The 22,962-nt window shown below is 37.4% G+C and overlaps 3 protein-coding genes across 4 annotated transcripts; 2 read left to right on the top strand and 1 right to left on the bottom strand.

Annotated features, from left to right (window-relative positions):
- The first annotated feature begins 751 nt into the window (after positions 1 to 751).
- On the top strand, positions 752 to 7,898 carry LOC132149140 (ADP-ribosylation factor-like protein 6-interacting protein 1). The gene is made up of 6 exons (XM_059558108.1): positions 752 to 919; positions 1,792 to 1,925; positions 4,968 to 5,087; positions 5,544 to 5,661; positions 6,482 to 6,566; positions 7,064 to 7,898. Exons 1-6 carry the CDS (start codon positions 884 to 886, stop codon positions 7,180 to 7,182), a joined length of 612 nt encoding a protein of 203 aa, XP_059414091.1. The 5' UTR covers positions 752 to 883; the 3' UTR covers positions 7,183 to 7,898.
- A 5,760-nt stretch (positions 7,899 to 13,658) lies between these two features.
- On the bottom strand, positions 13,659 to 15,720 carry LOC132148592 (gastrula zinc finger protein XlCGF57.1-like). Its single transcript, XM_059557293.1, has 2 exons — positions 15,573 to 15,720; positions 13,659 to 15,410 (listed from the first exon to the last, which is right to left on the bottom strand). The coding sequence occupies exons 1-2, from the start codon at positions 15,652 to 15,654 to the stop codon at positions 14,140 to 14,142; spliced, it is 1,353 nt and encodes a 450-aa protein (XP_059413276.1). The 5' UTR covers positions 15,655 to 15,720; the 3' UTR covers positions 13,659 to 14,139.
- A 2,495-nt stretch (positions 15,721 to 18,215) lies between these two features.
- Positions 18,216 to 22,289, top strand: elob (elongin B). Of its 2 annotated transcripts, none has more exons than XM_059558137.1 (4): positions 18,216 to 18,372; positions 19,474 to 19,608; positions 20,657 to 20,765; positions 20,857 to 22,289. In XM_059558137.1, the coding sequence occupies exons 1-4, from the start codon at positions 18,370 to 18,372 to the stop codon at positions 20,967 to 20,969; spliced, it is 360 nt and encodes a 119-aa protein (XP_059414120.1). In that variant the 5' UTR covers positions 18,216 to 18,369; the 3' UTR covers positions 20,970 to 22,289. The 2 variants fall into 2 exon arrangements, with proteins under 2 accessions (XP_059414120.1, XP_059414122.1); XM_059558139.1 differs by lacking the exon at positions 18,216 to 18,372 and adding an exon at positions 19,144 to 19,257.
- The last annotated feature ends 673 nt before the right edge of the window (positions 22,290 to 22,962 follow it).

Raw genomic sequence — 22,962 nt, 5'->3', positions numbered from 1 at the left:
TGATTTTTACACTTTTGGAATTTTCATAGTTGAAATTAATTTAACGCGTGTGATTGTTTAGACACTCTTTAGGCTCGTCTACCTTCTCTAAAGCAGTGCTGCGACCCCCTTTCATACTTACAAGTGTGGTTAACCGTTTTGTTGCTTAACCTAGGGTTAATGGTAACCTGATATTGAAAGCCTATTTGTTTTTTTGAGCATGACACATTTTGCATCCAATTACGGTATTAATAAATGTAGGTTGTTTTTACTCACGATAACTCAGCCCTAATAAACTAAAACATTATTTCAGTAGTATATTGAAATATTCAATTGTTGTGAAAACTAAAGTGTATGTTAATAAGTTAAATTAATATGGTTAAATCTTGAAGCTAATTTAATTTACCAAAAATAACATTTAGCATCATCCCATGTTGTGACTGCCTTTAGTCTTCATTTGTTTTCATGTGATTGTACACCATTACAAATCTGGATCCTTACTTTAGCATAGTTCGAAGAAATATAAATCTTATTCTATTATTCTCAGTGTTTATAGTTTTTAGTTAATGCATTTGTATGCTTAGCCATTCAACCATGTTAAGTTTAATTTGCACTTTTTCAACCCTGTTAAGCATTTCACCAATTAAAGTTTATGCACCTTTCACTGATCTTTTGTTAGGGGAAGTTTCTTTATTGTTTTAGGCCCTGTACCATATTTGTGAACATTTTCCCATTTTATTTCAATAGTGAACTACATTTCCCATGAGTCCTTGTGTTCCGAGTTTTAGGTAAAAACATCCTGAAAATAACGGTCGTTGACATACTGCGGCAGTACAGGGGGAGGCGCGTTCTAATAATCGTGCTGTCCGAGCAACACCGATTCTGAAATACACCAAAATAAACCATGGCTGAAGTTGATAATAAAAGTGCAAATCTGTTGGTAAGTGGCAGTTCGCCTGCTGTCGAACTGTATATCTTATTGTGTTTGTCTTGTTTTTTTGTTTTTTTTTAGCAATAGACTTTTGCTGTTCACAGTCTTAATCCGATTAAAAAAACACTTGACTGCACCATAAGGCTTAATCTGCCTCTTGTTTTTAAATGACGGTCGTGTGAATATATCGAATAGAAGGTTAACGCGACACGATATTAACTGCGTGATAAGATGTTAGCAAGCTAATTCAGTGCTAACGAATCGGATTAACGTTACTCTCTAAAACGTATCTGGCGTCTTACTAAATGGTTTTATGGAAAAAGGGTTTGTTCTTTAATATATTGAAGTTTGTAAAAAGTATTTGCTTTTGGTAAATAATTGTACATTGCATGAGCGATGTTGGAGATAAGCTAGTCAGGCGAAAGGCTTTACATCATGGTCTTTTTTTTGTGTGTGTGAGATTAATGTTAGTTGTAAAACCACCAAAAACTCTTGCTGACGTTTATGCTTTAGCCCTTTAAAATACACTTTAAACTTTTAACTACCTATATTTCTACGTGATATCCCAGATAAAGGAATTTCCTGGGCTGACCCTTTAAACTTGGCCTGCTGGTCTGAACACAGGATTGCACAGTCGCCGTCTTTAAAACCATTTATGTTTTCCTCTTATACGTTTTATATGTTAACAACTCAAATAAATCTCTGATAAGATAATAATTCTTGGTTGGTGTGTATTTCAACATTCCTGACGTTCCAGCTGGATTGCCCATCCCATGACTTTCCTGACACTCCCATTGTACAACAGTTTACGATAAAGCCATGTCATCTGTCGTAAGAACTCATTGTTTTGACACTGTTACTGACTAAAAGCTTGTCTCTAGGCTCAAGAGACGAGTCAGCTGGAAGAGCAGCTGCAAGGATGGGGAGAGGTGATCCTGGCTGGAGATAAGGTCCTGCGCTGGGAGAAGCCGTGGTACCCAGCAGTATTAGTGGGTGCCACCACAATGGTGTTCATGTGAGTCTGCGGTTCATAGCATGCATTAGAGCTGCTTCTTGACTGCAGGCCTAATCTTTCACTTCAGTATATAAGATAAGGTTAAAGGATTCGTTTTTTTCCAGAATAAAAAATACAGATAATTTACTCAACCCATGTCGTCCAATATTTCCATGTTTTTCTTTCTTCAGTGGCAAAGAAATTAAGATATTTGAGGAAAACATTCCAGGATTTTTCTCCATACAATGTGTTCACTGGGGACCAATGGGTTGAAAGTCCAAATTGCAGTTTCAATGCAGCTTCAAAGAGCTCTACACAATCCCAGACGAGGAATAAGGGTCTTATCTAACAAAACAATTTGATCTGTATATATACTTTTTAACAACAAATGCTTGTCTTGCAGTAGCTTGCATTATGAAATCACATTGGAAAGGTTATGCGTGGTGTATGCAGAAGTACCAACCGTTTACAAAGCAAAGCCCTTTACAAAAAAAAAAGTAAAACAACGATGGTGGGCAATTTTAAAGTTGGAGGAGAAAATTAGATTGAGGTTTTGCCATACACTACCTTTTTGAACCAGAGTGCACTGATGGAGAGCTAAACATGCGTGACCTTTCCAATGTGATTACATAATGTGTGAAGTCAAGCTAGTGCTAAACGAGCATTTGTGGTTAAACTGTATACATTTTTTATTTGTTGGTGCTTGGGCCGTGTAGAGCCCTTTGAAGCTGCATTGAAACAGCAGTTTGGACCTTCAGCCCATTGGTACCCATTGAAGTCCATTGGGGGGGGGGGGGGGGGGTCCTGGAATATTTTCCTCAAAAACATTATTTTCTTTGTGACTGAAGACAAAAAGACATGAACATCTTGGATGACATGGGGGTAAGTAAATTATCAGGAAATTTTTTATTCTGGAAGTGAACTAATCCTTAAAACACTGAAAGTTGAAGTCCTTGAAGTATTTACAATGGTTTTTAACCATCAACACTTGCTTTCTTGTGATTATATAGGTTGTTACACATTGTACATATATGCTCTTTATAGAAATCTATTTGATGTTGTAATCTGATATTCAAAATGATGACACAAATGCCAGTGTAATTATTGCTTTTATACTACAGTTAATGTCATTTACATTTTGGAAAAATAGAATACAGTTTTTAAATTAGAATAATGTTGCCAGTTAATTTGTCAATGTTTACTCTGTCAAATATAGACGATTTCAACGGGAAAAACATAAACAAACGTTACTGCGCATGCGCGCTTTTGTGGCCCTAACTTAACTTCCGGTAGACTTCCAAATAGAATCAATAACAACAGCCAAGTCCCTCTAGAGTAGATATTTTTTTGATAACAAACAAAATGTGTTTGCTGCGTGCATCAGGCGGACTTAATGAAAATGCAAATTAATTCTTTGCGAGCAGGAAATGCTTTAAAGCACGAGAAATAGAGGTTTCCCCAGTAACAGCAGTAAACAAAGCAGAGCTACGCTCACAAACGCTGCGTTATCAGGCATATAACATGCAAGTCTTTCTTCAGAAATACAGTGATATAAAATGATGAAACCTTATATAGCCACAGCCAAAATGAACAGTTGTGTCTCCAAGCAACACGGTTGTGTTTTTGAACGAATCAGTTGAGTGAATGTTTCAATGACTTGCTTGCAAAAACTGCTTTTGGAATTGCATACTCTGAGCATACTCTGAGTAACTTTTATAACTGTTTAGAAAGTATGTATTATATAGTATGTATGCGTGTCATATAAGTGTAATTCAGATGTACTAAACCTTTTTTTTTTTTTTTTATGTTGCAACCCTCTACAGACACTTTGGCAATTGAATCACCATTGGCTAGTAAATTTTTTAGTTTACTCGCCAGACTGATATCTTATATATATTTATATATGTGTGTATATATAGGCCTATATATGTTTGTAAAATGCATCTGACAGTACACTCTTAACATCAGTCAGTCAAGTGTTATTTAATGGTAGAACTTTAGTATTTAGAATTAAAACTTGATAACTATGTATGAATGTATATTAGTCATTTTAACTAATTTAGGACTGATGGTGGTGCTTTTTCTGATCATTCAGTGTTTCTGTAAAAACACTAAGGATTAAGGAGCTCCTGGATTTATGAATATTAAACAGTTTGTGTGCATTCGCTCAAACTGATTTACTGAAATCAAAACCGGGACGATAATAGGTTAGCGCCAGCAAATGAGATTGCCGTTTGAGCATTAGTTCCACCCACTACCGGAAAACCCAGCAGTTCTTACATGCTGAAAAAATCCAAAGGAACTCCGTTATTTTGACCGGAAACTACAACAAAGAATATCATTCATATGTAGTGTGTCAAATTTCTCTCTCTCTCTCTCTCTCTCTCTCTCTCTCTCTCTCTCTCTCTCTCTCTCTCTCTCTCTCTCTCTCTCTCTCTGCGAGTGAAAATATACCTGTGCTAAACTTATACTTGGTCTCTAACTTGCACATTGGCGAGTAAAATCTGAGAATTTATTAGCCATTGGCTAATACTAGACATCATTAGTCGCACATGCCAGTGATTTACCTTTGTCATGGGATGTGGCTTCACGGAGTGGTGAAGTATCCATTGGATGCACACTTTAGAATCTTGCCAGCATTAGCAAGTCATCCTGGTACTTGTTACCTACTGTTTTATGTAAACAGTGAATTTGAACATATTACTTTTTGGACTGTTTTTGCCTACAATATAGTATATTCAGTGACTTGCTCATAAAGATTTAAGGATTCACTCGTACTTGTTATTTGTTGCCATTTATTAGCTATGTAACTATATAACCTACACAAAGAGTCATTTTAAAATATACAATACTAATACACAGACCAACAGTCCATGGAAGTACAGAAAAATGATTAAAAGAAAAGGCAATTTCTTAATAGTGATGTTTTTTAAAGAAACATCCTGTGCTATGAACTAATCGTGCGTCCGTCTGTGTTTTTCTTTTTTTGTTACATAATTTGCATACCGTCATCAAAAAATGAAGTGAATGCAAGAGTTTAATGTCCAATTTCTTCATTGGCAGGCTAATCTACTACTTGGACCCCTCTGTGCTCACTGGTCTGTCCTGCACGGTCATGTTCCTGTGCCTGGCTGATTACCTGGTGCCCACTCTTGCCCCCCGTGTTTTTGGTTCTAACAAATGGTGAGTGAAGGGACAACGGCATGTCCTGCATGTATTTGCACAGCATGTATGTTCTTGCCTCTTCTGGTTTCATTTTAGTCCATCTCCCTAGGCATCTCTCCTTGCTCTAGTTCAGGAGCTGGGGTCTCTGGTGTCTTTGAGTGACAGCTTGCAGTTGCTGCTGAGTGTCTAGTGTCAGACACAGAGTTAGTTTGATTCCACAGATCTTCACTGTGCTGATCTCCACTCTGCAGTGAGAGGTCTTGCTATGCAGTCAAGATCAGAGCCCTGGAGTTTATTTTAGTATCTGGCAGCTTCCTGTGGCTTTAAGTCTTCAATGTGGTCATGTTTTATGCCCAGAAATAAACTGCAGTGTCTAAGCAGAAATGGAAACAGATTCCCTCTTCGTTTATGAGTGTTACCCTTAAAGACATTGTTTATCGTGTGTTTTCTGAGCACTGTTTTGTTCCTGCACAGGACCACAGAACAGCAGCAGCGCTTCCATGAGATCTGTGGGAACCTCGTGAAGACTCAGCGCCGCGTGCTCGGCTGGTGGAAACGTCTGTTTGCCCTGAAGGAAGAAAAGCCAAAAATGGTATGCTTATTTGATGACTCGTTGAACAGCACCTTCTTTGTTTTTTTCTTAGAATTCACTAGTGACTCATAAGCATTTCACACTCAAAAGCAAGCTACCATTTCACATCACTAAGTTGGCTTATTACTGTTGCTCAGCAGTAACAACAAACAAACATGCACCTAGCCCTAGTTCACAACTCTTCTAATGGATAATTAAGGAGTACCTGTGCCCCTAAGAGAGCATTTTAAACAGATGTTCAAAATGATGCATACTATTAGAATGCAGTTAAATGCCCCTGGAATTCAAGATTTGAGAGCAAAAAATGTCCTGTGTTTTTTTGTCTTCTGTTTATATTGTATGATGTAGTTCAGCCATATCGCTCAAGCAAGAGGGCGTTTTTTTTTCCGAAATATCTGCATGGCTGCAAATGTGATGGTTTTGTAAAACAGTTCAATGAACAAGAAGATAATATTTTTACATTTTGGACTCCAATATTGTCTGTTTTCTTAATTTTGCTAATGAAAATAGTTCTGAACAGCGCATCAGCAGAACTGTTGTTTCTTGCCCTTAATAAATTCACATTTTTTAACAACTCAAGTGAGCCAGTGGTTTAATGATCCATTCTTAAGGACAGTCACAGACAGCTTTCTTAATGGTTGAAGGAATGACTCCTTCATTAAGAGTGACTTGCCAAGACAGTGATCAATATAAATGTATTGATCTGATGTTGTTCACACCAAATAGTTTATATAGCACTTTTGTATATTGTTGTAAGTTGTGAAGAAAATTGGCTCCTCTGTGTACTCCTTGTAACACATTTGTTTTATTTATCTCGCAGTATTTCTTCTCCGTCATCAGCTGTCTTGTGGCTGTGGCCTGGATCGGACAAGAAGTGCATAACCTCTTCCTCACCTACCTGATCGGTATATACACTATTTATATGGGCTAAAAGCTAAGCAAACTGCATGAGAAATCCACTGTGCTGAAAGCCTGTTGTATAACATCAGAACAATAAACTGCTAGTGTTCTGTCTGCCTCATAGATCACAAATGCCTTCCGATTTTTTATTTATTTTTTTTAATCACAAACTAGCAGGAAAAAAGGCTGTAAAATCTTTGAATGACGCGCCACAGAGTGCAAACTAGAAAAGTCCCTGTACTTTATCAAAGCTTAGCTCATGCAAACAGTGACTAGGCTGTGCAACAAAGAGGTCATTGTATTTAGATCATGGAAAACTGCAGTTTCAATCCAGAAATATGCTGCCACTTACCTTTCCTACACGCAAGGTTTCTTAAATCTGTTTGTACCAATTAGGTGAAATGTTATGAAGCACCAAGTCATTTTTCATTCAGTATTCAGTCAGCAGGGCTATTATATTAGTGATCTTCCACTCATTTACTGTCATTTTCTGTGTCCACAGTGAGTTTCCTTCTGCTTTTGCCTGGCCTCAGCCAGCATGGCATCATCTCCAAATATGCTGGCATGGTGAAGAGAGAGATCAACAAACTTCTCAAACAGAAGGAGAAGAAGAATGAGTAACAGAATAGGCTCCAGTAAAAAGTGGAATTCTGATCATTTAAGAGTTAAATATGGTCATCTCCCCCTACTTATGTCAGATCTCAAGAGACCAATGTAACGCCTGAGCTGATAGTGAAAAGTAACATCTTGTAAACCGTTTAAATGTATGCAGATATCTCTTGAGATTTGTTTTTAGGTTTCATTTCAAATTATACATTTGTTTTACATCAGAAGTATTTGAATTTTTTTTCCAACACTGAAATGTTGCGTTCACTTCAGCTGTTTTGCATCCATGTATATTTGCATATCATAGCAAATGTGTTAAGACTGTGTTATGCAAAATATAAATAGCGCTTAATTCATTTTTAAATAGGTGAAAAAAAACTATGGAACATTTACTTTTAACCAATTAGATGCACAGAAAACATCATCAGAAGTCTTGAAATATGCGTTTCTGCACTGTTCTGAAAATTGCACTGGAAAACCAGAACTGGAGTGTTTGTGTAGGGGCTTGGACCCGTCCTGCTGTACTAGTGCTGTGTGGACCTCATTACTGTCCCTTAGCTCTAGCCACTTCCCAATCCAACACCTGTTGCTGGGCTGTATATACATGTTAATTTTCTCTCTTTCTTGAATTTCTTTGTGTTTCTACTGGCTTGTCTTAAGTTTGTCTTCTCCCCTTCTTCTTTTAACTGTCATTTTCTGTGTTTGCCACAACAATAAAGTGATTCAAAACTAATTTAGGTTTCCAAATCAATATTATCAACTAAAACTATAAAAAAAAAAAAAAAAAAATTGGTGATAAAGCTGAAATAAAATGTGAAAAGTGAAAATTAGAAATGTTTTCTTGGCAAATAACTGTTTACGTTATAAAATTTCTATAAAGCTAAACCGATATAGATATATATAGATAGATATATATATATATATATATATATATATATACAAAATACAGTGTAAATAAAAGATGATATGAAATGCTACAATAGTGTATAATACTTTAACACTAACCCAAAAAATTATTTTGTATAATTAAACATGCACTTATGTCTAGAGACACACAGCTTATACCAAATAATTATGCACAGCTGAAAAGAGTCACTGTGCGTCTCTCAATGCCGAGCTGCCCACAGAATGCTCTTCTGGCCTGCCAAGGCCCAGCTGCAGCCTTCACCTCTCCTGTAGCCCAAATAGCTAAATGGCTCTTTGCATGGTCATTTATGAGTCACTTGTATACTGTAAAACAAACATCAACTGCCTCTCCCACTCTCTCTTCCTCGTCACGAGACAGGTGTTCCAATCAGCTGTGTTCAATCTGGTGACGCCTGGGCTGATTGGATGATGATTGGAAGGAGTAGAAATATAAGAAGAGGTGGATCTATGGAGAAAAGAGAGACTTTTTTTTCCCACCAGGGCTACTCTTCCTCCTGGTTGCTCATATTCATTTGGTTTTCGATTTTTGTTTGATATATTTTTAAGTGAACTCAGGACTTTGTTGTTTTCTTGAGCAGAAAGATACTGAAGTTGTTTAAAACCATTGATTATTTTTATTTAGCTTTAACTATGTTTGTGAAGGGGTGGTCACACTGCACTTTTCGTTCCATTGACTTCCATTCATACGCATGCAAATGTGTCAGACCGGAAACGCAGGCTCAGGCGAAAAATTTCGCATTTCGCTCTTTCTTTTACTGTCTACAGTCGTGGCCAAAAGTTTTGAGAATTACATAAATATTGGAAATTGGAAAAGTTGCTGCTTAAGTTTTTATAATAGCAATTTGCATATACTCCAGAATGTTATGAAGAGTGATCAGATGAATTGCATAGTCCTTCTTTGCCATGAAAATTAACTTAATCCCAAAAAAACCTTTCCACTGCATTTCATTGCTGTCATTAAAGGACCTGCTGAGATCATTTCAGTAATCGTCTTAACTCAGGTGAGAATGTTGACGAGCACAAGGCTGGAGATCATCATGTCAGGCTGATTGGGTTAGAATGGCAGACTTGACATGTTAAAAGGAGGGTGATGGTTGAAATCATTGTTCTTCCATTGTTAACCATGGTGACCTGCAAAGAAACGCGTGCAGCCATCATTGCGTTGCATAAAAATGGCTTCACAGGCAAGGATATTGTGGCTACTAAGATTGCACCTAAATCAACAATTTATAGGATTATCAAGAACTTCAAGGAAAGAGGTTCAATTCTTGTAAAGAAGGCTTCAGGGCGTCCAAGAAAGTCCAGCAAGTGCCAGGATCGTCTCCTAAAGAGGATTCAGCTGCGGGATCAGAGTGCCACCAGTGCAGAGCTTGCTCAGGAATGGCAGCAGGCAGGTGTGAGCGCATCTGCACGCACAGTGAGGCCAAGACTTTTGGAAGATGGCCTGGTGTCAAGAAGGGCAGCAAAGAAGCCACTTCTCTCCAAAAAAAAAAACAGGGAGTCAGGACAGATTGATCTTCTGCAGAAAATATAGTGAATGGACTGCTGAGGACTGGGGCAAAGTCATATTCTCAGATGAAGCCCCTTTCCGATTGTTTGGGGCATCTGGAAAAAGGCTTGTCCGGAGAAGAAAAGGTGAGCGCTACCATCAGTCCTGTGTCATGCCAACAGTAAAGCATCCTGACACCATTCATGTGTGGGGTTGCTTCTCATCCAAGGGAGTGGGCTCACTCACAATTCTGCCCAAAAACACAGCCATGAATAAAGAATGGTACCAAAACACCCTCCAACAGCAACTTCTTCCAACAATCCAACAACAGTTTGGTGAAGAACAATGCATTTTCCAGCACGATGGAGCACCGTGCCATAAGGCAAAAGTGATAACTAAGTGGCTCGGGGACCAGAATGTTGAAATTTTGGGTCCATGGCCTGGAAACTCCCCAGATCTTAATCCCATTGAGAACTTGTAGTCAATCCTCAAGAGGCGGGTGGACAAACAAAAACCCACTAGTTCTAACAAACTCCAAGAAGTGATTATGAAAGAATGGGTTGCTATCAGTCAGGATTTGGTCCAGAAGTTGATTGAGAGCATGCCCAGTCGAATTGCAGAGGTCCTGAAAAAGAAGGGCCAACACTGCAAATACTGACTCTTGGCATAAATGTCATGTAATTGTCGATAAAAGCCTTTGAAACGTATGAAGTGCTTGTAATTATATTTCAGTACATCACAGAAACAACTGAAACAAAGATCTAAAAGCAGTTTAGCAGCAAACTTTTTGAAAACTAATATTTATGTCATTCTCAAAACTTTTGGCCACGACTGTATGTGTAGGAGGAGGGTGCCATTTTTGTTTGTACTTCTTTTGTCCTGGTTATGGACAGACAGGAAGAGAGGGAAGTTTTGTGTACTTTATTTTTGGATGATCTGTTTCTAGGTTATTGTTGTGTATTGATGTGACGTCATCAACGTGCTTACGGAAAACACACAAGGGAAGTAAAGATTAAGATGGAGAACGTTGAATCTGGTCTGTGTGTGGTTGGATCCGAAATAACCAGTAAGGTTACAACAGTTATCTTTTAAATATTCTTGTGTTAGTTTGGTTTTGTTTGTTATTTTGGCCTACCTCTCCCCTGAAGTCTGTGTTCCCTATATGTTTTGTTAATACTTTGAGATTTCTGTTTCTATTCATTTTTCTTTCTTTTCAAATTAAAATTATTAATTTGCATTGGTGTTTGTGTTGATTCTGGGACAGGAGGCTGGGTTGCACTGGTTCCCTCTCCTTAAAAAAGTTACTAGCTCCCCAGCCCTAGACAGGAGTTCGTAACACCTCTGTCAAAGTGAGTTTTGTTGAAACGTTAGTTCCTGTCACCAAAATTTTGTTTATGCTCTCAATTGGCTTTATAAGTAATAACACTTTTTCGAATATGGAACGATAGCATTATGAGTGCAATATTCTGATGTCAACTATCTGTCAAAAGTATTTGGTTCTGCAGACTTGTATGAATTAAACTCGACTAAAATCACACATTTCAGACTTGACTTCGAGATGCAGGCGCACTTCCGGTGGCATCGGCAGCTGCCACGTTTTTTCTTAAATGATAATGCAAAGTTCCCACAACTGTGATATTTTATTATTATTTTTTTTCTATAAATATACTACTGTTTTTCATTATGAAATAACTGTAAAATTGGTTTGCAACAAAATTACACATGGTTTTGCAAAAAAGAAAAAAAAAAAACTATTTTCTCTGACACATTTGTCACACATTTGCCCATTTTGATTTTTGTAGTTATTACAAAAAATCTATACTTAATTGAACTGACCAATTTCCATTCAACACTTTATTAATTTGCATGCATAAATTGAATGTAAAGTAACCAAAATTTACATAACCTCAAAGCCAAGCAAAAACACTAACTTGATGAACCTTATTGTTTTGATAAACAGAATATCACATATGTTTATCATATATGAGTAAAAATACAAAATATAATTGTATTTGCCCTTTTTAATGTAATGTTTATTTTGATGATATTTAAAATTGCTTGCCCATGTCAAACTCTTTTCACACAGATTACACATACAGGGCTTTTCTTTAATGTGAATTTTCATCTGTGTTTCATCTTGAGATTTATTTATGAAACTCTTTTCACAATGAGGGCAAGTGAAAGGCTGGCAAACTTAAATACCGCACTTGCGCCACCTACTGTTGTACCGCATGAACCAGACACACGATACCCTTCATTCAATTGTTTTTATTACAGTACATTACACATTTACAAACACGAGTAATTAATTCTGTGTAACATGCCAAAGAGTCTGAGTAATCATATTTTGTAAATACTTAAATTTCTATATTTAATTCAATGAAAGAGTAGCACTAAAAGAAAAAGAAAAAAAGTGCTTCATTAAAAAAAATAAAAAAATTCTTACAAGCTTTAGAATCTATTTTTAATGCTTAGTATATTCTTTTCTCTACAGCTAGTTAGGTCTTTAAATTAGACTGAATCATCAGCATGGCTTGTACATACTTTTGACCAAGACCATAACAATTATAAAAAATAAATAAATAAATAAATAAAATAAAATAAAAGTATATATATATACAGGTCCTTCTCAAAATTATTATCATATTGTGATAAAAGTTCATTATTTTCCATAATGTAATGATAAAAATTAAACTTTCATGTATTTTAGATTCATTGCACACCAACTGAAATATTTCAGGTCTTTTATTGTTTTAATACTGATGATTTTGGCATACAGCTCATGAAAACCCAAAATTCCTATCTCAAAAAATTAGCATATCATGAAAAGGTTCTCTAAACGAGCTATTAACCTAATCATCTGAATCAACTAATTAACTCTAAACACCTGCAAAAGATTCCTGAGGCTTTTAAAAACTCCCAGCCTGGTTCATTACTCAAAACCGCAATCATGGGTAAGACTGCCGACCTGACTGCTGTTCAGAAGGCCATCATTGACACCCTCAAGCGAGACGGTAAGACACAGAAAGAAATTTCTGAACGAACAGGCTGTTCCCAGAGTGCTGTATCAAGGCACCTCAGTGGGAAATCTGTGGGAAGGAAAAAGTGTGGCAAAAAAAACGCTGCACAACGAGAAGAGGTGACCGGACCCTGAGGAAGACTGTGGAGAAGGACCGATTCCAGACCTTGGGGGACCTGTGGAAGCAGTGGACTGAGTCTGGAGTAGAAACATCCAGAGCCACCGTGCACAGGCGTGTGCAGGAAATGGGCTACAGAGAAGGAGCACTGGACTATTGCTCAGTGGTCCAAAGTACTTTTTTCGGATGAAAGCAAATTTTGCATGTCATTCGGAAATCAAGGTGCCAGAGTCTGGAGGAAGACTGGGGAGAAGGAAATGCCAAAATGCCTGAAGTCCAGTGTCAAGTACCCACAGTCAGTGATGGTCTGGGGTGCCATGTCAGCTGCTGGTGTTGGTCCACTGTGTTTTATCAAGGGCAGGGTCAATGCAGCTAGTTATCAGGAGATTTTGGAGCACTTCATGCTTCCATCTGCTGAAAAGCTTTATGGAGATGAAGATTTCATTTTTCAGCACGACCTGGCACCTGCTCACAGTGCCAAAACCACTGGTAAATGGTTTACTGACCATGGTATTACTGTGCTCAATTGGCCTGCTAACTCTCCTGACCTGAACCCCATAGAGAATCTGTGGGATATTGTGAAGAGAAAGTTGAGAGACGCAAGACCCAACACTCTGGATGAGCTTAAGGCCGCTATCGAAGCATCCTGGGCCTCCACAACACCTCAGCAGTGCCACAGGCTGATTGCCTCCATGCCACGCCGCATTGAAGCAGTCATTTCTGCAAAAGGATTCCCGACCAAGTATTGAGTGCATAACTGAACATAATTATTTGAAGGTTGACTTTCTTTGTATTAAAAACACTTTTCTTTTATTGGTCGGATGAAATATGCTAATTTTTTGAGATAGGAATTTTGGGTTTTTTCATGAGCTGTATGCCAAAATCATCAGTATTAAAACAATAATTTGAGAAGGACCTGTATATATATATATATGCACAAAAATGCTTGTTTTATTTATGTATTACTATGTATTACTAGGCGTCTGTACTGACTTTGCTTGGCCCTTTCTAAATATATAATATATCTATAGACCATATGTGTGAGAGAAACAAGTGCACAGCCATCTTTAGATTATTTTCTTTGAACTTCTGTTTTTGCAGTAGCTCTGTAGCATCACTGTTGAAAAGTAATTATCTGAAGTGGATTTACTTATTATAGAGTAATCAGAAGCTACCACGTGCATTGTAATCTTCAATGCAGATGTCAGTAGACCGGGAAGATTTTAAAACGAGTGGTACGACCCATACGTTCTTCACGCTGTGGGAAGACAGAAGACGACGGGGCAGAGCTACATAAGGTCTACATTTACATTTATGTGTTATGAAAAAATTAAGATTTAATTCTTTACCTTAAGTTTTCTTTAACAATAAAGTACTATATGCACAGACTTTCTGCTGCCATTTACATTGAATGAAGGCTTATTCGCCACTTAATGTTGTAGATGTAATTGCTTTTTTGGTAGAAATGCAATCTTTGGGCATATCTGACACTATCTGGATTTCAACGGAGCATGAATTTGGCACACTTTGGGAACACTGCTTTCCTCTGTGATAACTTAGACCTTTAGCTGAGGTGAAGCTGCCTCCACACTGAGTGCAGGTGTACGGCTTCTCTCCAGTATGCAGTCTTACGTGTTCTTCCAGGTTTGCTTTCTTACTGAAACTCTTTCCGCAGTATAAGCACATGTACGGCCGTTCTCCGGTGTGGACCTTTTGGTGTTTTATCAAATAGTTGGCAGTAGCAAAGGCTCTCCCACACTCGGAGCAAACATGGGTTTTCACACCCTCGTGTATTTTCTGGTGTGCTTTGAAGCACAGGAGCCATAAAAAACTTTTCCCGCAAAACGAACAGACAAAGGGTTTCTCGTTTTGATGAGTTTTCAAGTGTCTCTTTAGGTACGACTCTAAAACAAACGTTTTATTGCAGTGCTCGCAGGTAAACTCCCTTTCTTCCGAGTGAGAGTGGCGCTTGTGGATTTTCAGACAGCTTGCCCACGCAAAACCCTTTCCACACTGAAGGCATTTAAAAGGCTTCTCTTCAGTATGAACTCTCATGTGAGATGTAACGTCTCGTTTACTGATGAAGCTCTTTCCACACTGCGAGCAAGAGAAAGGCCGCTCTCCGCTGTGGATTTTTATGTGATCCTTAAGATGTCCTTTATTCAGGAAGCTCTTTCCGCACTGAAGGCACGTGTGCAGACACTCTCCAGTGTGAACTTTGATGTGATCATTAAAGCTTCGTTTATAACTGAAACTCTTTCCACATTGAGAGCAGGTGAAGGGCTTGCCTCCATCGTGACTTAGTAAGTGACTTCGAAAGTGTTCATTACGTTTGTACCTCTTTCCACACTGAGGACAGACGAAAGGCTTCTCTTCATTGTGAATTAGTATGTGATCATTAAGTTTTCTTCTGCGGGAGAATCTCCTTCCACACTGAGGGCAAGTGAACGGCTTCTCTCCGGTGTGAGTTAACATGTGATCGTTCAGGTGACCTCTGTGGGCACATTGTTTTCCACACAGAGAGCAGGTGAAAGTCTTTCTGACTGTTGTTTGAGTGCTGCTTTGTGAGGAACTGTTTTCAGTTTGAGAGCAAGTCAGTGAACTTTCTCCAGTGAGGACATCGTGAGCTTTCTGATGCTGATGTTTCTCCTCCACTTCATTCAGAATTTTACTTTCCTCTTTCACTTTCACTAGGCCGGAAAGACAACAATAAATTACCGAAAATCAACCCATGCAGGACAAACAAGAAAAACTGGTTTAAATGCATTTTGTAGTCATTTATATTCTTTATCAGATTAGCTCTAACTGGTTCCACAACGATTAAATAATAATAATAAAAGTCAAAAATGGACACAAACCTTCTTCGTGCACACTATCTATTCTGTAGGGCTCTGGATCACACGTGTCCTCACTCTCCTCTTTAATAAACATCATCTTTAAAGTTGCATTTCACCTCAGTCTCTCATTTACTGGGCTGCCTTGTTGTTGTTGTCATCGTCTTATTCTTGTAATGTTGGCAAGCCACCTTTTGGCGCGTTGCTGCCACTAACTGGACTGGAGGAGGAAGTGTCAAAATGAAAGGAGGAAAAACTGTTCTTCCTTATCGTTTTTCTTTTTAATACAGATTTAACAAAATCCATAAATAACAATGCTGTGAATATCATATGAGCTCACTAGTTTAACATGTAATTCGTTATTGTTTCCAACACTTTAAAATAATATAAATTGACATTCTGATGAACCAATGCATCAAAAAAGCAATCACAACAAATCAAATACTGAGATAAACATAAGAAAATAATAGTAAAAAAGTAACAGTAATTTAAAGTCAAAGTTAATTCTGATGTTGAAGTATGAAGGTCGTGACTATTTAAAAATCAGTAAAGTAGGTTTTTGTGATTTAGTACATTTATAACATATGCAATCATTTAAATTAAACATAAGTATCATCTAAAAATAAAACAATTGTTTTATAAGTCAAATTTCAAAGTTTGTATTATTTTAACTAAAAATGTTAAATCACACCAAAAAAAAAAAAAAATATCATAAAATAAATGGACAATGCTCTCGTTTCCTTTCTTATAAATAAATGAATTAATAAAGTCAATGATTTTAAAATAACATTCCACCTTTTTTAGCAGATGGGGCCGCTTGTGAAACTGATGTAAGTTTTAGATGTTTATTTTAAGTAACTTACTGCAAGTTCCAAGTAATCCTCCGATGTAAAGTCCCCTAAACAAAACATACACACGTATAACAGCTGTTTTAATATTGTGCTGATCAGACATGCTAACTTACAGCTTCGCCAGGCATATATGCACACGTATTTGTATGTTAGTTCTTGTGTATATAAATAGGTTGTGTGTGAGGTCAAAAAATACAATCATGATTCTGAAGTATTGTAATCATTCACAGGACTGTTGTCACCACACGTTGTTGTTGTGTGCCCTGTTGCTTTTTTGAGGTAACGTAGTGGTAGGGAGTTTAGTTTATTCCAGTGACTCAAATCATTTGAACACGTTGACCACAAAGATTCATACCGACAATGTTGGGCAGTAATAGTTAGTAACTTAGTTACTGTAGTAATATTACCTTTTGCAGGAACTAGTAGTCTAACTAATTACTGTTGCCAGAAAGTAATATTAACAATATTACTTTTGAAAGGAGTACTATAGTAATATATTACATTATTTGAATAACTAGACCAACACTGTGTACCAATATGGCGACATGTCTCTCTTATGAGTGAGTCATTAACTCAAGTCGTTAAATATGCGCAAATACAGCTAGGTGAGTTATCATTTTTTGTGACCTTAGCTTCAGTTATCAAACTATAGAAAAAAGACAACAGTAGTCTAAATAAAAACATAATGTCTTTACATTTTTAAACATTGAAAATTAGACTTAAAAGGGGGAACAAAGGGATAGTACCACAATAACTCAAAAATGAGTTAACATTTTTTTTTTTTTGTCATTTACTCTGCCTCATGTCAAAACCCACTAATGGTCGAAATACAAGTCAAAGGATTAGTTCACTTCCAGAATATAAAATTCCTGATAATTTACTCACCCCATGTCATCCAAGATGTTCACGTCTTTCTTTCTTTAGTAAAATAGAAATTAAAGTTTTTGAGGAAACCATTATAGGACAGGAGAATCAGCGGACTGCATTGTTGTTGTTTCATAAAGTGAAAGAAAAAAACAACAACAGGTAGGCAGTGTGAATTAACAGTTTTATGTTATTACTGTGTAGTAATGTTTTTGTACCTTGTCATTAGATTGTATAAATAAAAAAAACAGGGTTTTTTGTTTCCTCTGTTGCTAGTGTGCCTATTGTAACCAACATATGACTTCAAACCTTAGGTCCAGTGAAAAATAATGAGACATTAAAGTCATAGAGACCCAGACTGAGATGCTATTTGTGATTTTCATATAGAAATTGTTTGCTGCATTGTGAATACATACCATTAAAGGTATTAAGGAGAGTAGTACTATCTGTAAAATGACAAACTTGGAAAGGAGTGGGAAAAGATATGCTTTTCTTTGGTTCAATATACGTTTTATAAATAACTGTTTTGACCAGATTGAGCTGGCAAAGATAATCTAATGTTAATAAATCCACAAATATTCCTATGAATTCCAGGCAATCCCAAGGATATTGTGTGGCTATTGTATTTCTGCAAATAAACCTTTTATAATGTTGACCCAACATCATAGTTTATTCCATCAAGGTCTTGCTCAGAATGAACTGTTTATACTCCTGTTGTTGTCCTGTCTTTGTATGTTTTATATCCATTTGTATTTACAAGACAATTCCAGATAACTTCTGTACACTAAACAGCTCAGTAAGCGGCTTTTCCATTAATCCAAATGAAAACAATTGTTGATGCTACACCATAAATAATAACTAAATGCACAATGATTTACTTTTTCAAAGCTGTACATTAAAATTGTATTAAAATGGTTTGTGTCTGAGCAACAAGTGTTGAATGACGTGAGGCCGCTAGGGCGCGACCGTCTCCGGCACAGAAAAGAGTTCACGCCGCTCGCGCAAAGACGTCTGGGACTGTGGAGGACTGGCTCGAGCGCTTTGATTTCCGCAGTGCAGCGTGGGATAGTGGAAGAAGTCAGCGAAACACTCGTAGAGACATGGTGAGTGAGGAAGCAAATGAAACCTAGATCAAACGTATTTCTTCGTTTTGTAGTTTGAAAATGTAATTGTGAAGGGTTATGAGCAAGCTAGCTGATGACTGAAGCGGCTAGCGCGTGTTAACGCAGCCTTTACACAGTCCTCTTTGTTTCGCAATATTTTTAGCAGCCCGGCTAACATTTCCTGCTAAATTCGCCCCATCTACTTGTGTTACTAATTAGTTTGGGAGTACATTGCGCTCGACGACCGGTCTGGTCAGCCAATATTATAAAGCGATGAGCACACGGTTTGTTTTCTGTATTTGTATATGAGCTGCACACCCTCTGGAGCCGAGACGGGGCTGTTTACCGCGATGTTGATTGGATGACAGCTTCATAATGAAGGAACGGTCCGGTCATTGATCATTCTGGGCTGTGCCTTTTTAGATGCTCATCTAGTCCTTATAAATCGATAAATATTGACGAATAATAAACAGACTATCGAGCGCAGATTGGTCGCTGCATGTTTCTGTCCTGTCGTAACGTCAGTTGCTAACGTTAGCTCCGGGTTGCACGTCCATTTTTAAAAGACAACTTGCAATAACGCGGCGTCTTTATACGTTGTTTAATCATGATTACGGTTAGTATTATTATATTATTGCATTTTCAGCCCCTCGCAATGCTGGTTATCTGTTGGTATAAACAAAACGCGCTGGATTTTCAAGGTGTTGCTAGTAACTAAGTCAACAACAAGTCAACACAACTGCAGCTGTCAGCGTTTCATCAGCACTCAGCGCGTTGATTCAGCTGCTCACCATCTGCTCTTCTCTTCATTATTTCATTTCAAAAGCCAGTGGTTGTTCCACCAGTGAATTACAACAAACACCGCTTTGGAGTTGAGTTCTAGAAGTTAGTTGTTTGTTTTCATTCATCATTATTATTCGTCTAATACTATTTATATTTGATTGTGTTGTGTGAAGGACATTAAATGTTCTGTAGGGTTTAAATGAGCCATGAGTTGAATTTTGTGGAGGGTTGATCTTAGTATAGATCAGGAAGTGTTACGATACGATAATGAGATTGGATTGGAAGTTGAATATCTGACTCTCTTTATTGTTTTTTCAGGATGTATTTTTGATGATCAGACGTCACAAGACAACCATCTTCACAGATGCTAAGGAGTCCACCACAGTCTACGAGCTGAAGCGGATTGTGGAGGGCATCCTAAAGCGAGCGCCAGAGGATCAGAGACTTTATAAGGTCAGCAAAGAAAGTTCTGATGATGACGATTATTCATTGATCTAGAAATGATTACATAATGTTACACTTCTTTTCAGTATGTCCTGAAGGCTGTATGTAGTTGGGTCATTCCTGGTATGTAGTAATAAAAACATTCCAGATAATGTTAGGAAATGTGGAGTTGGTAAGAGATTTAAAAAGAAATGAATACTTTTATTTAGCAAGGATGCATGAAATTGTTCGAAACTGACAGTAAAAACATTTATGTTACAACAGATTTCTATCAAACAAACGCAGTTCTTTTGAGCTATATTATTCAAGGAATCCTGTAAAAAAAAAAAACAGCTTTTCTTGAACAGCAGATCAGCATATTGGAATGATTTTTTAATGATGATGTGACACTGAAGACTGGAGTATAAAACTCCAAAACGGCATTCTTTACATTATTAAACTACATTTGAGAATATTTTAAAATAGAAATGTTCTTTAAATTGTATTAATATTTCAAATCATTACTGTTTGTACTATATTGTTGATTAAATAAATGCAGCCTTGGTGAACATAAGAGTCTTCTTTCTGAATAGTAAGGTTAATGTGTGTAACACAAACTAATACCACAAAACATCCCAGAATTAATCAAATCCTTTGCTAATATTAGCTCAAACCCCTTAAGCTAAGAAAACCCACCCATTTTATCTCAGGGATTTATTGACTCGTAGATTTACCAGATACATTTACAGGATTAACAGAATGGAAAGTGAAAAACAATCGAATTACTTTAAACAGCATGCCCAGGAATACATTTTTTGTATGAAACACATTCTACATTAAAAATTAAGATCAAATTCTACAAACTAATAGTATTACATTCTTTAAAAAATTGTGAGTTTAATACTTTATCCTGTGTATTAAGACAATAACAGTGGGAACATGCACTGCACAACAAGAATGACCAATTTATGAAGGACCACACACACAAATCTAAATTAAGCTGTTGTGGACTAGTTAGAGTTGAAGTGATTTTGAGTATATTATGCCCTTTATTAAACAATCTCTTCATGTCCTGCAGGATGACATGCTGCTAGAAGACAGTAAGACTCTCGGAGACTCTGGGTTCACAAACCAGACAGCCAGGCCTCAGGCTCCGGCCACAGTAGGACTGGCTTTTCGCATCAGCGGTGAGCTCCTGTTTCAATCGCTTGTTTTTTATCCCGCTATGTGATATCTGTTATCTGAATTTGCCTGCCATGTCTGTTTCTTTTATCACAGATGATGCTTTTGAGCCTCTAAGAATAGAGGCCTTCTCTAGCCCTCCTGAGCTTCCTGATGTTATGAAGCCTCAAGACTCGGGCAGCACTGCCAACGAACAAGCCGTGCAGTGAAGGAGGAACTGCTGATAAAGGGTTGGGGTTGGGGGCGGGGGGGGTAAAGAGTGTCCCAAACAGTGGACAGGCAAAACACGTGTTTTAACATGATGGTGTGTATTGAATTACAAAAAGAGCATGAGTGAGAGTGGGCTTGTGTGATATCGTAACTTTGCTGAGAATTTGAATCGCTCTCCCTGTTCCTCCTCACGTCCCATAGAGCACTAGCAGCTTACTCTCACTGTAATGCCGCAAAGCCTTCCCATGTTCACTGTCAGTTCACCTACAGCTTAATCCACCAATCACAACGTCCCATTTGGCACAGGCACATTTTGATTTGACAACGTTTCCCTTGTTTTCTGAATGATTTGCTCATTTGTCAGACAGCTGTTAGTCACCCGTCAGAGGTGGTTAGATAGCGGAGTATTTAAACCTGTGCATCTTATTTAATTCATGCAAATGTTATGTTTGGAGAGTTGAACGTTTTGTGCTTTTTGTGTGTTTCAATCTGTTAGGGGTGGGGTGGGTTTGTGTTTGGGGCTGTAAAGTTTTTCAGATGCCCACTTTACCGATCGCATTTACAGTATACTGTTGTGTGTTAATGAGTATTGATATTATAATTCTTATTTAGATCCTGCATCATTTTATTGGGGGGCAAAAGGCCATAGGCTGAACCGATTCATGTTACCGACATAATATAGTGTAAATGCACATGGAACTTGCTGAACGTCAGCATGGGCATGGATGCCGTCAGGATATACCTGTAAATGAATACATAGCACATGGTTAAGGTGAATTCTGTCATTGTAAATACATTTTTCCAATCTCATTGTTGCTTCCACAAGTGTGTTTAACGTTTCTTTACAGTTTTGTGTTGGAGGGGTTAGTGTCTGCCTCTTTCTTTTTGAATATTTGTTTGGAAGCTTAAGTATTGACATTTAATTCCCTGAATTTGTATTTAAATCAAAGGGGAGTGTAAATGCTAGTGAGGTTTTTTCTTTGTATGTGTGTGTGTGTGTGTGTGGCAATTTAAATGGTGGAAAAGAATCAAGTTAAAATGTAAAGATCAATACGAATGAAGCCTTTGGGCACAGTTGCTTGAACAAGTGAATGTTTAACTTTAACAAAAATGCTGACATTGTGTTCATCCCAAAAAAACAAAACCGAGAATCCTAATGTTTTTGCAAACTCCCCCCTATTCTTCTGAGTGACGGCAGTGTTCCTTCACAGTGCTCTTGCAAACAAACAAACAATAAGTTAAAAACGGAAAGGAAAATCATGCTGCAGTATCTGTAACTGAGTTTGAATGAATTAAAATCAGCCCTTTTCCACTCCTTGTCTAATGTTCAACGTCTGTTTTTTCAATAGTGTCGCTTTTGGGGCTTTAGTTTTTTTTATCGTTATCTATAAACATGCAGATATAATTGTTATATAACAGAATAACAACTCACAACAGAACAAAAGAAAAGAGCAACAAAAGTTAAGGGTAAGAACATTTACAAGAAATAGGAAATATGAAAAGCAAGACGGTGCTTTCTTCACTTAAGAGTTTTCAGAAGTGTTTCAAAATATTACTGAAATTAGTTGAAAAACAACTTCAATGCCATTTTCAGTTTCTGTATGAGTAAAACCTAGCAACACACACACAAAAATGTACACAGAAAACGGTACACAATCACATTCCTGCAAAAACCTTCCCCAAAGACTTGTGTAATATTTGGGGTTTTAGGTGCCCTGGAACTTCTCAGTGAACCCAAACGATTTAGATTGAAATCACTGACGATTCATTGAACAGAGAACCGTCTCGCACGCGGACGTCTGATTGATTCGTAATGAGTTAAGTGTATTTGGAGGGCTTGACTGATGAAAGAGTGAGATGTAAGTTACTTAGCTGAATAGCAGAAATGTTACATACTGGAAATATGCTTACGACTTGATCAACAAGTATACGAAACAGTAGGTTTCAATAAATAGTATTTTAATAAAACGTTCTTAAATTATTTTCAAAGAA

The sequence above is a fragment of the Carassius carassius genome, chromosome 9 (assembly GCF_963082965.1).
Source record: "Carassius carassius chromosome 9, fCarCar2.1, whole genome shotgun sequence".
Taxonomy (NCBI): Eukaryota; Metazoa; Chordata; class Actinopteri; order Cypriniformes; family Cyprinidae; genus Carassius; species Carassius carassius.
The sequence above is the reverse complement of the archived record's forward strand: the minus strand, read 5'-3'. Positions and strand labels throughout refer to the sequence as shown.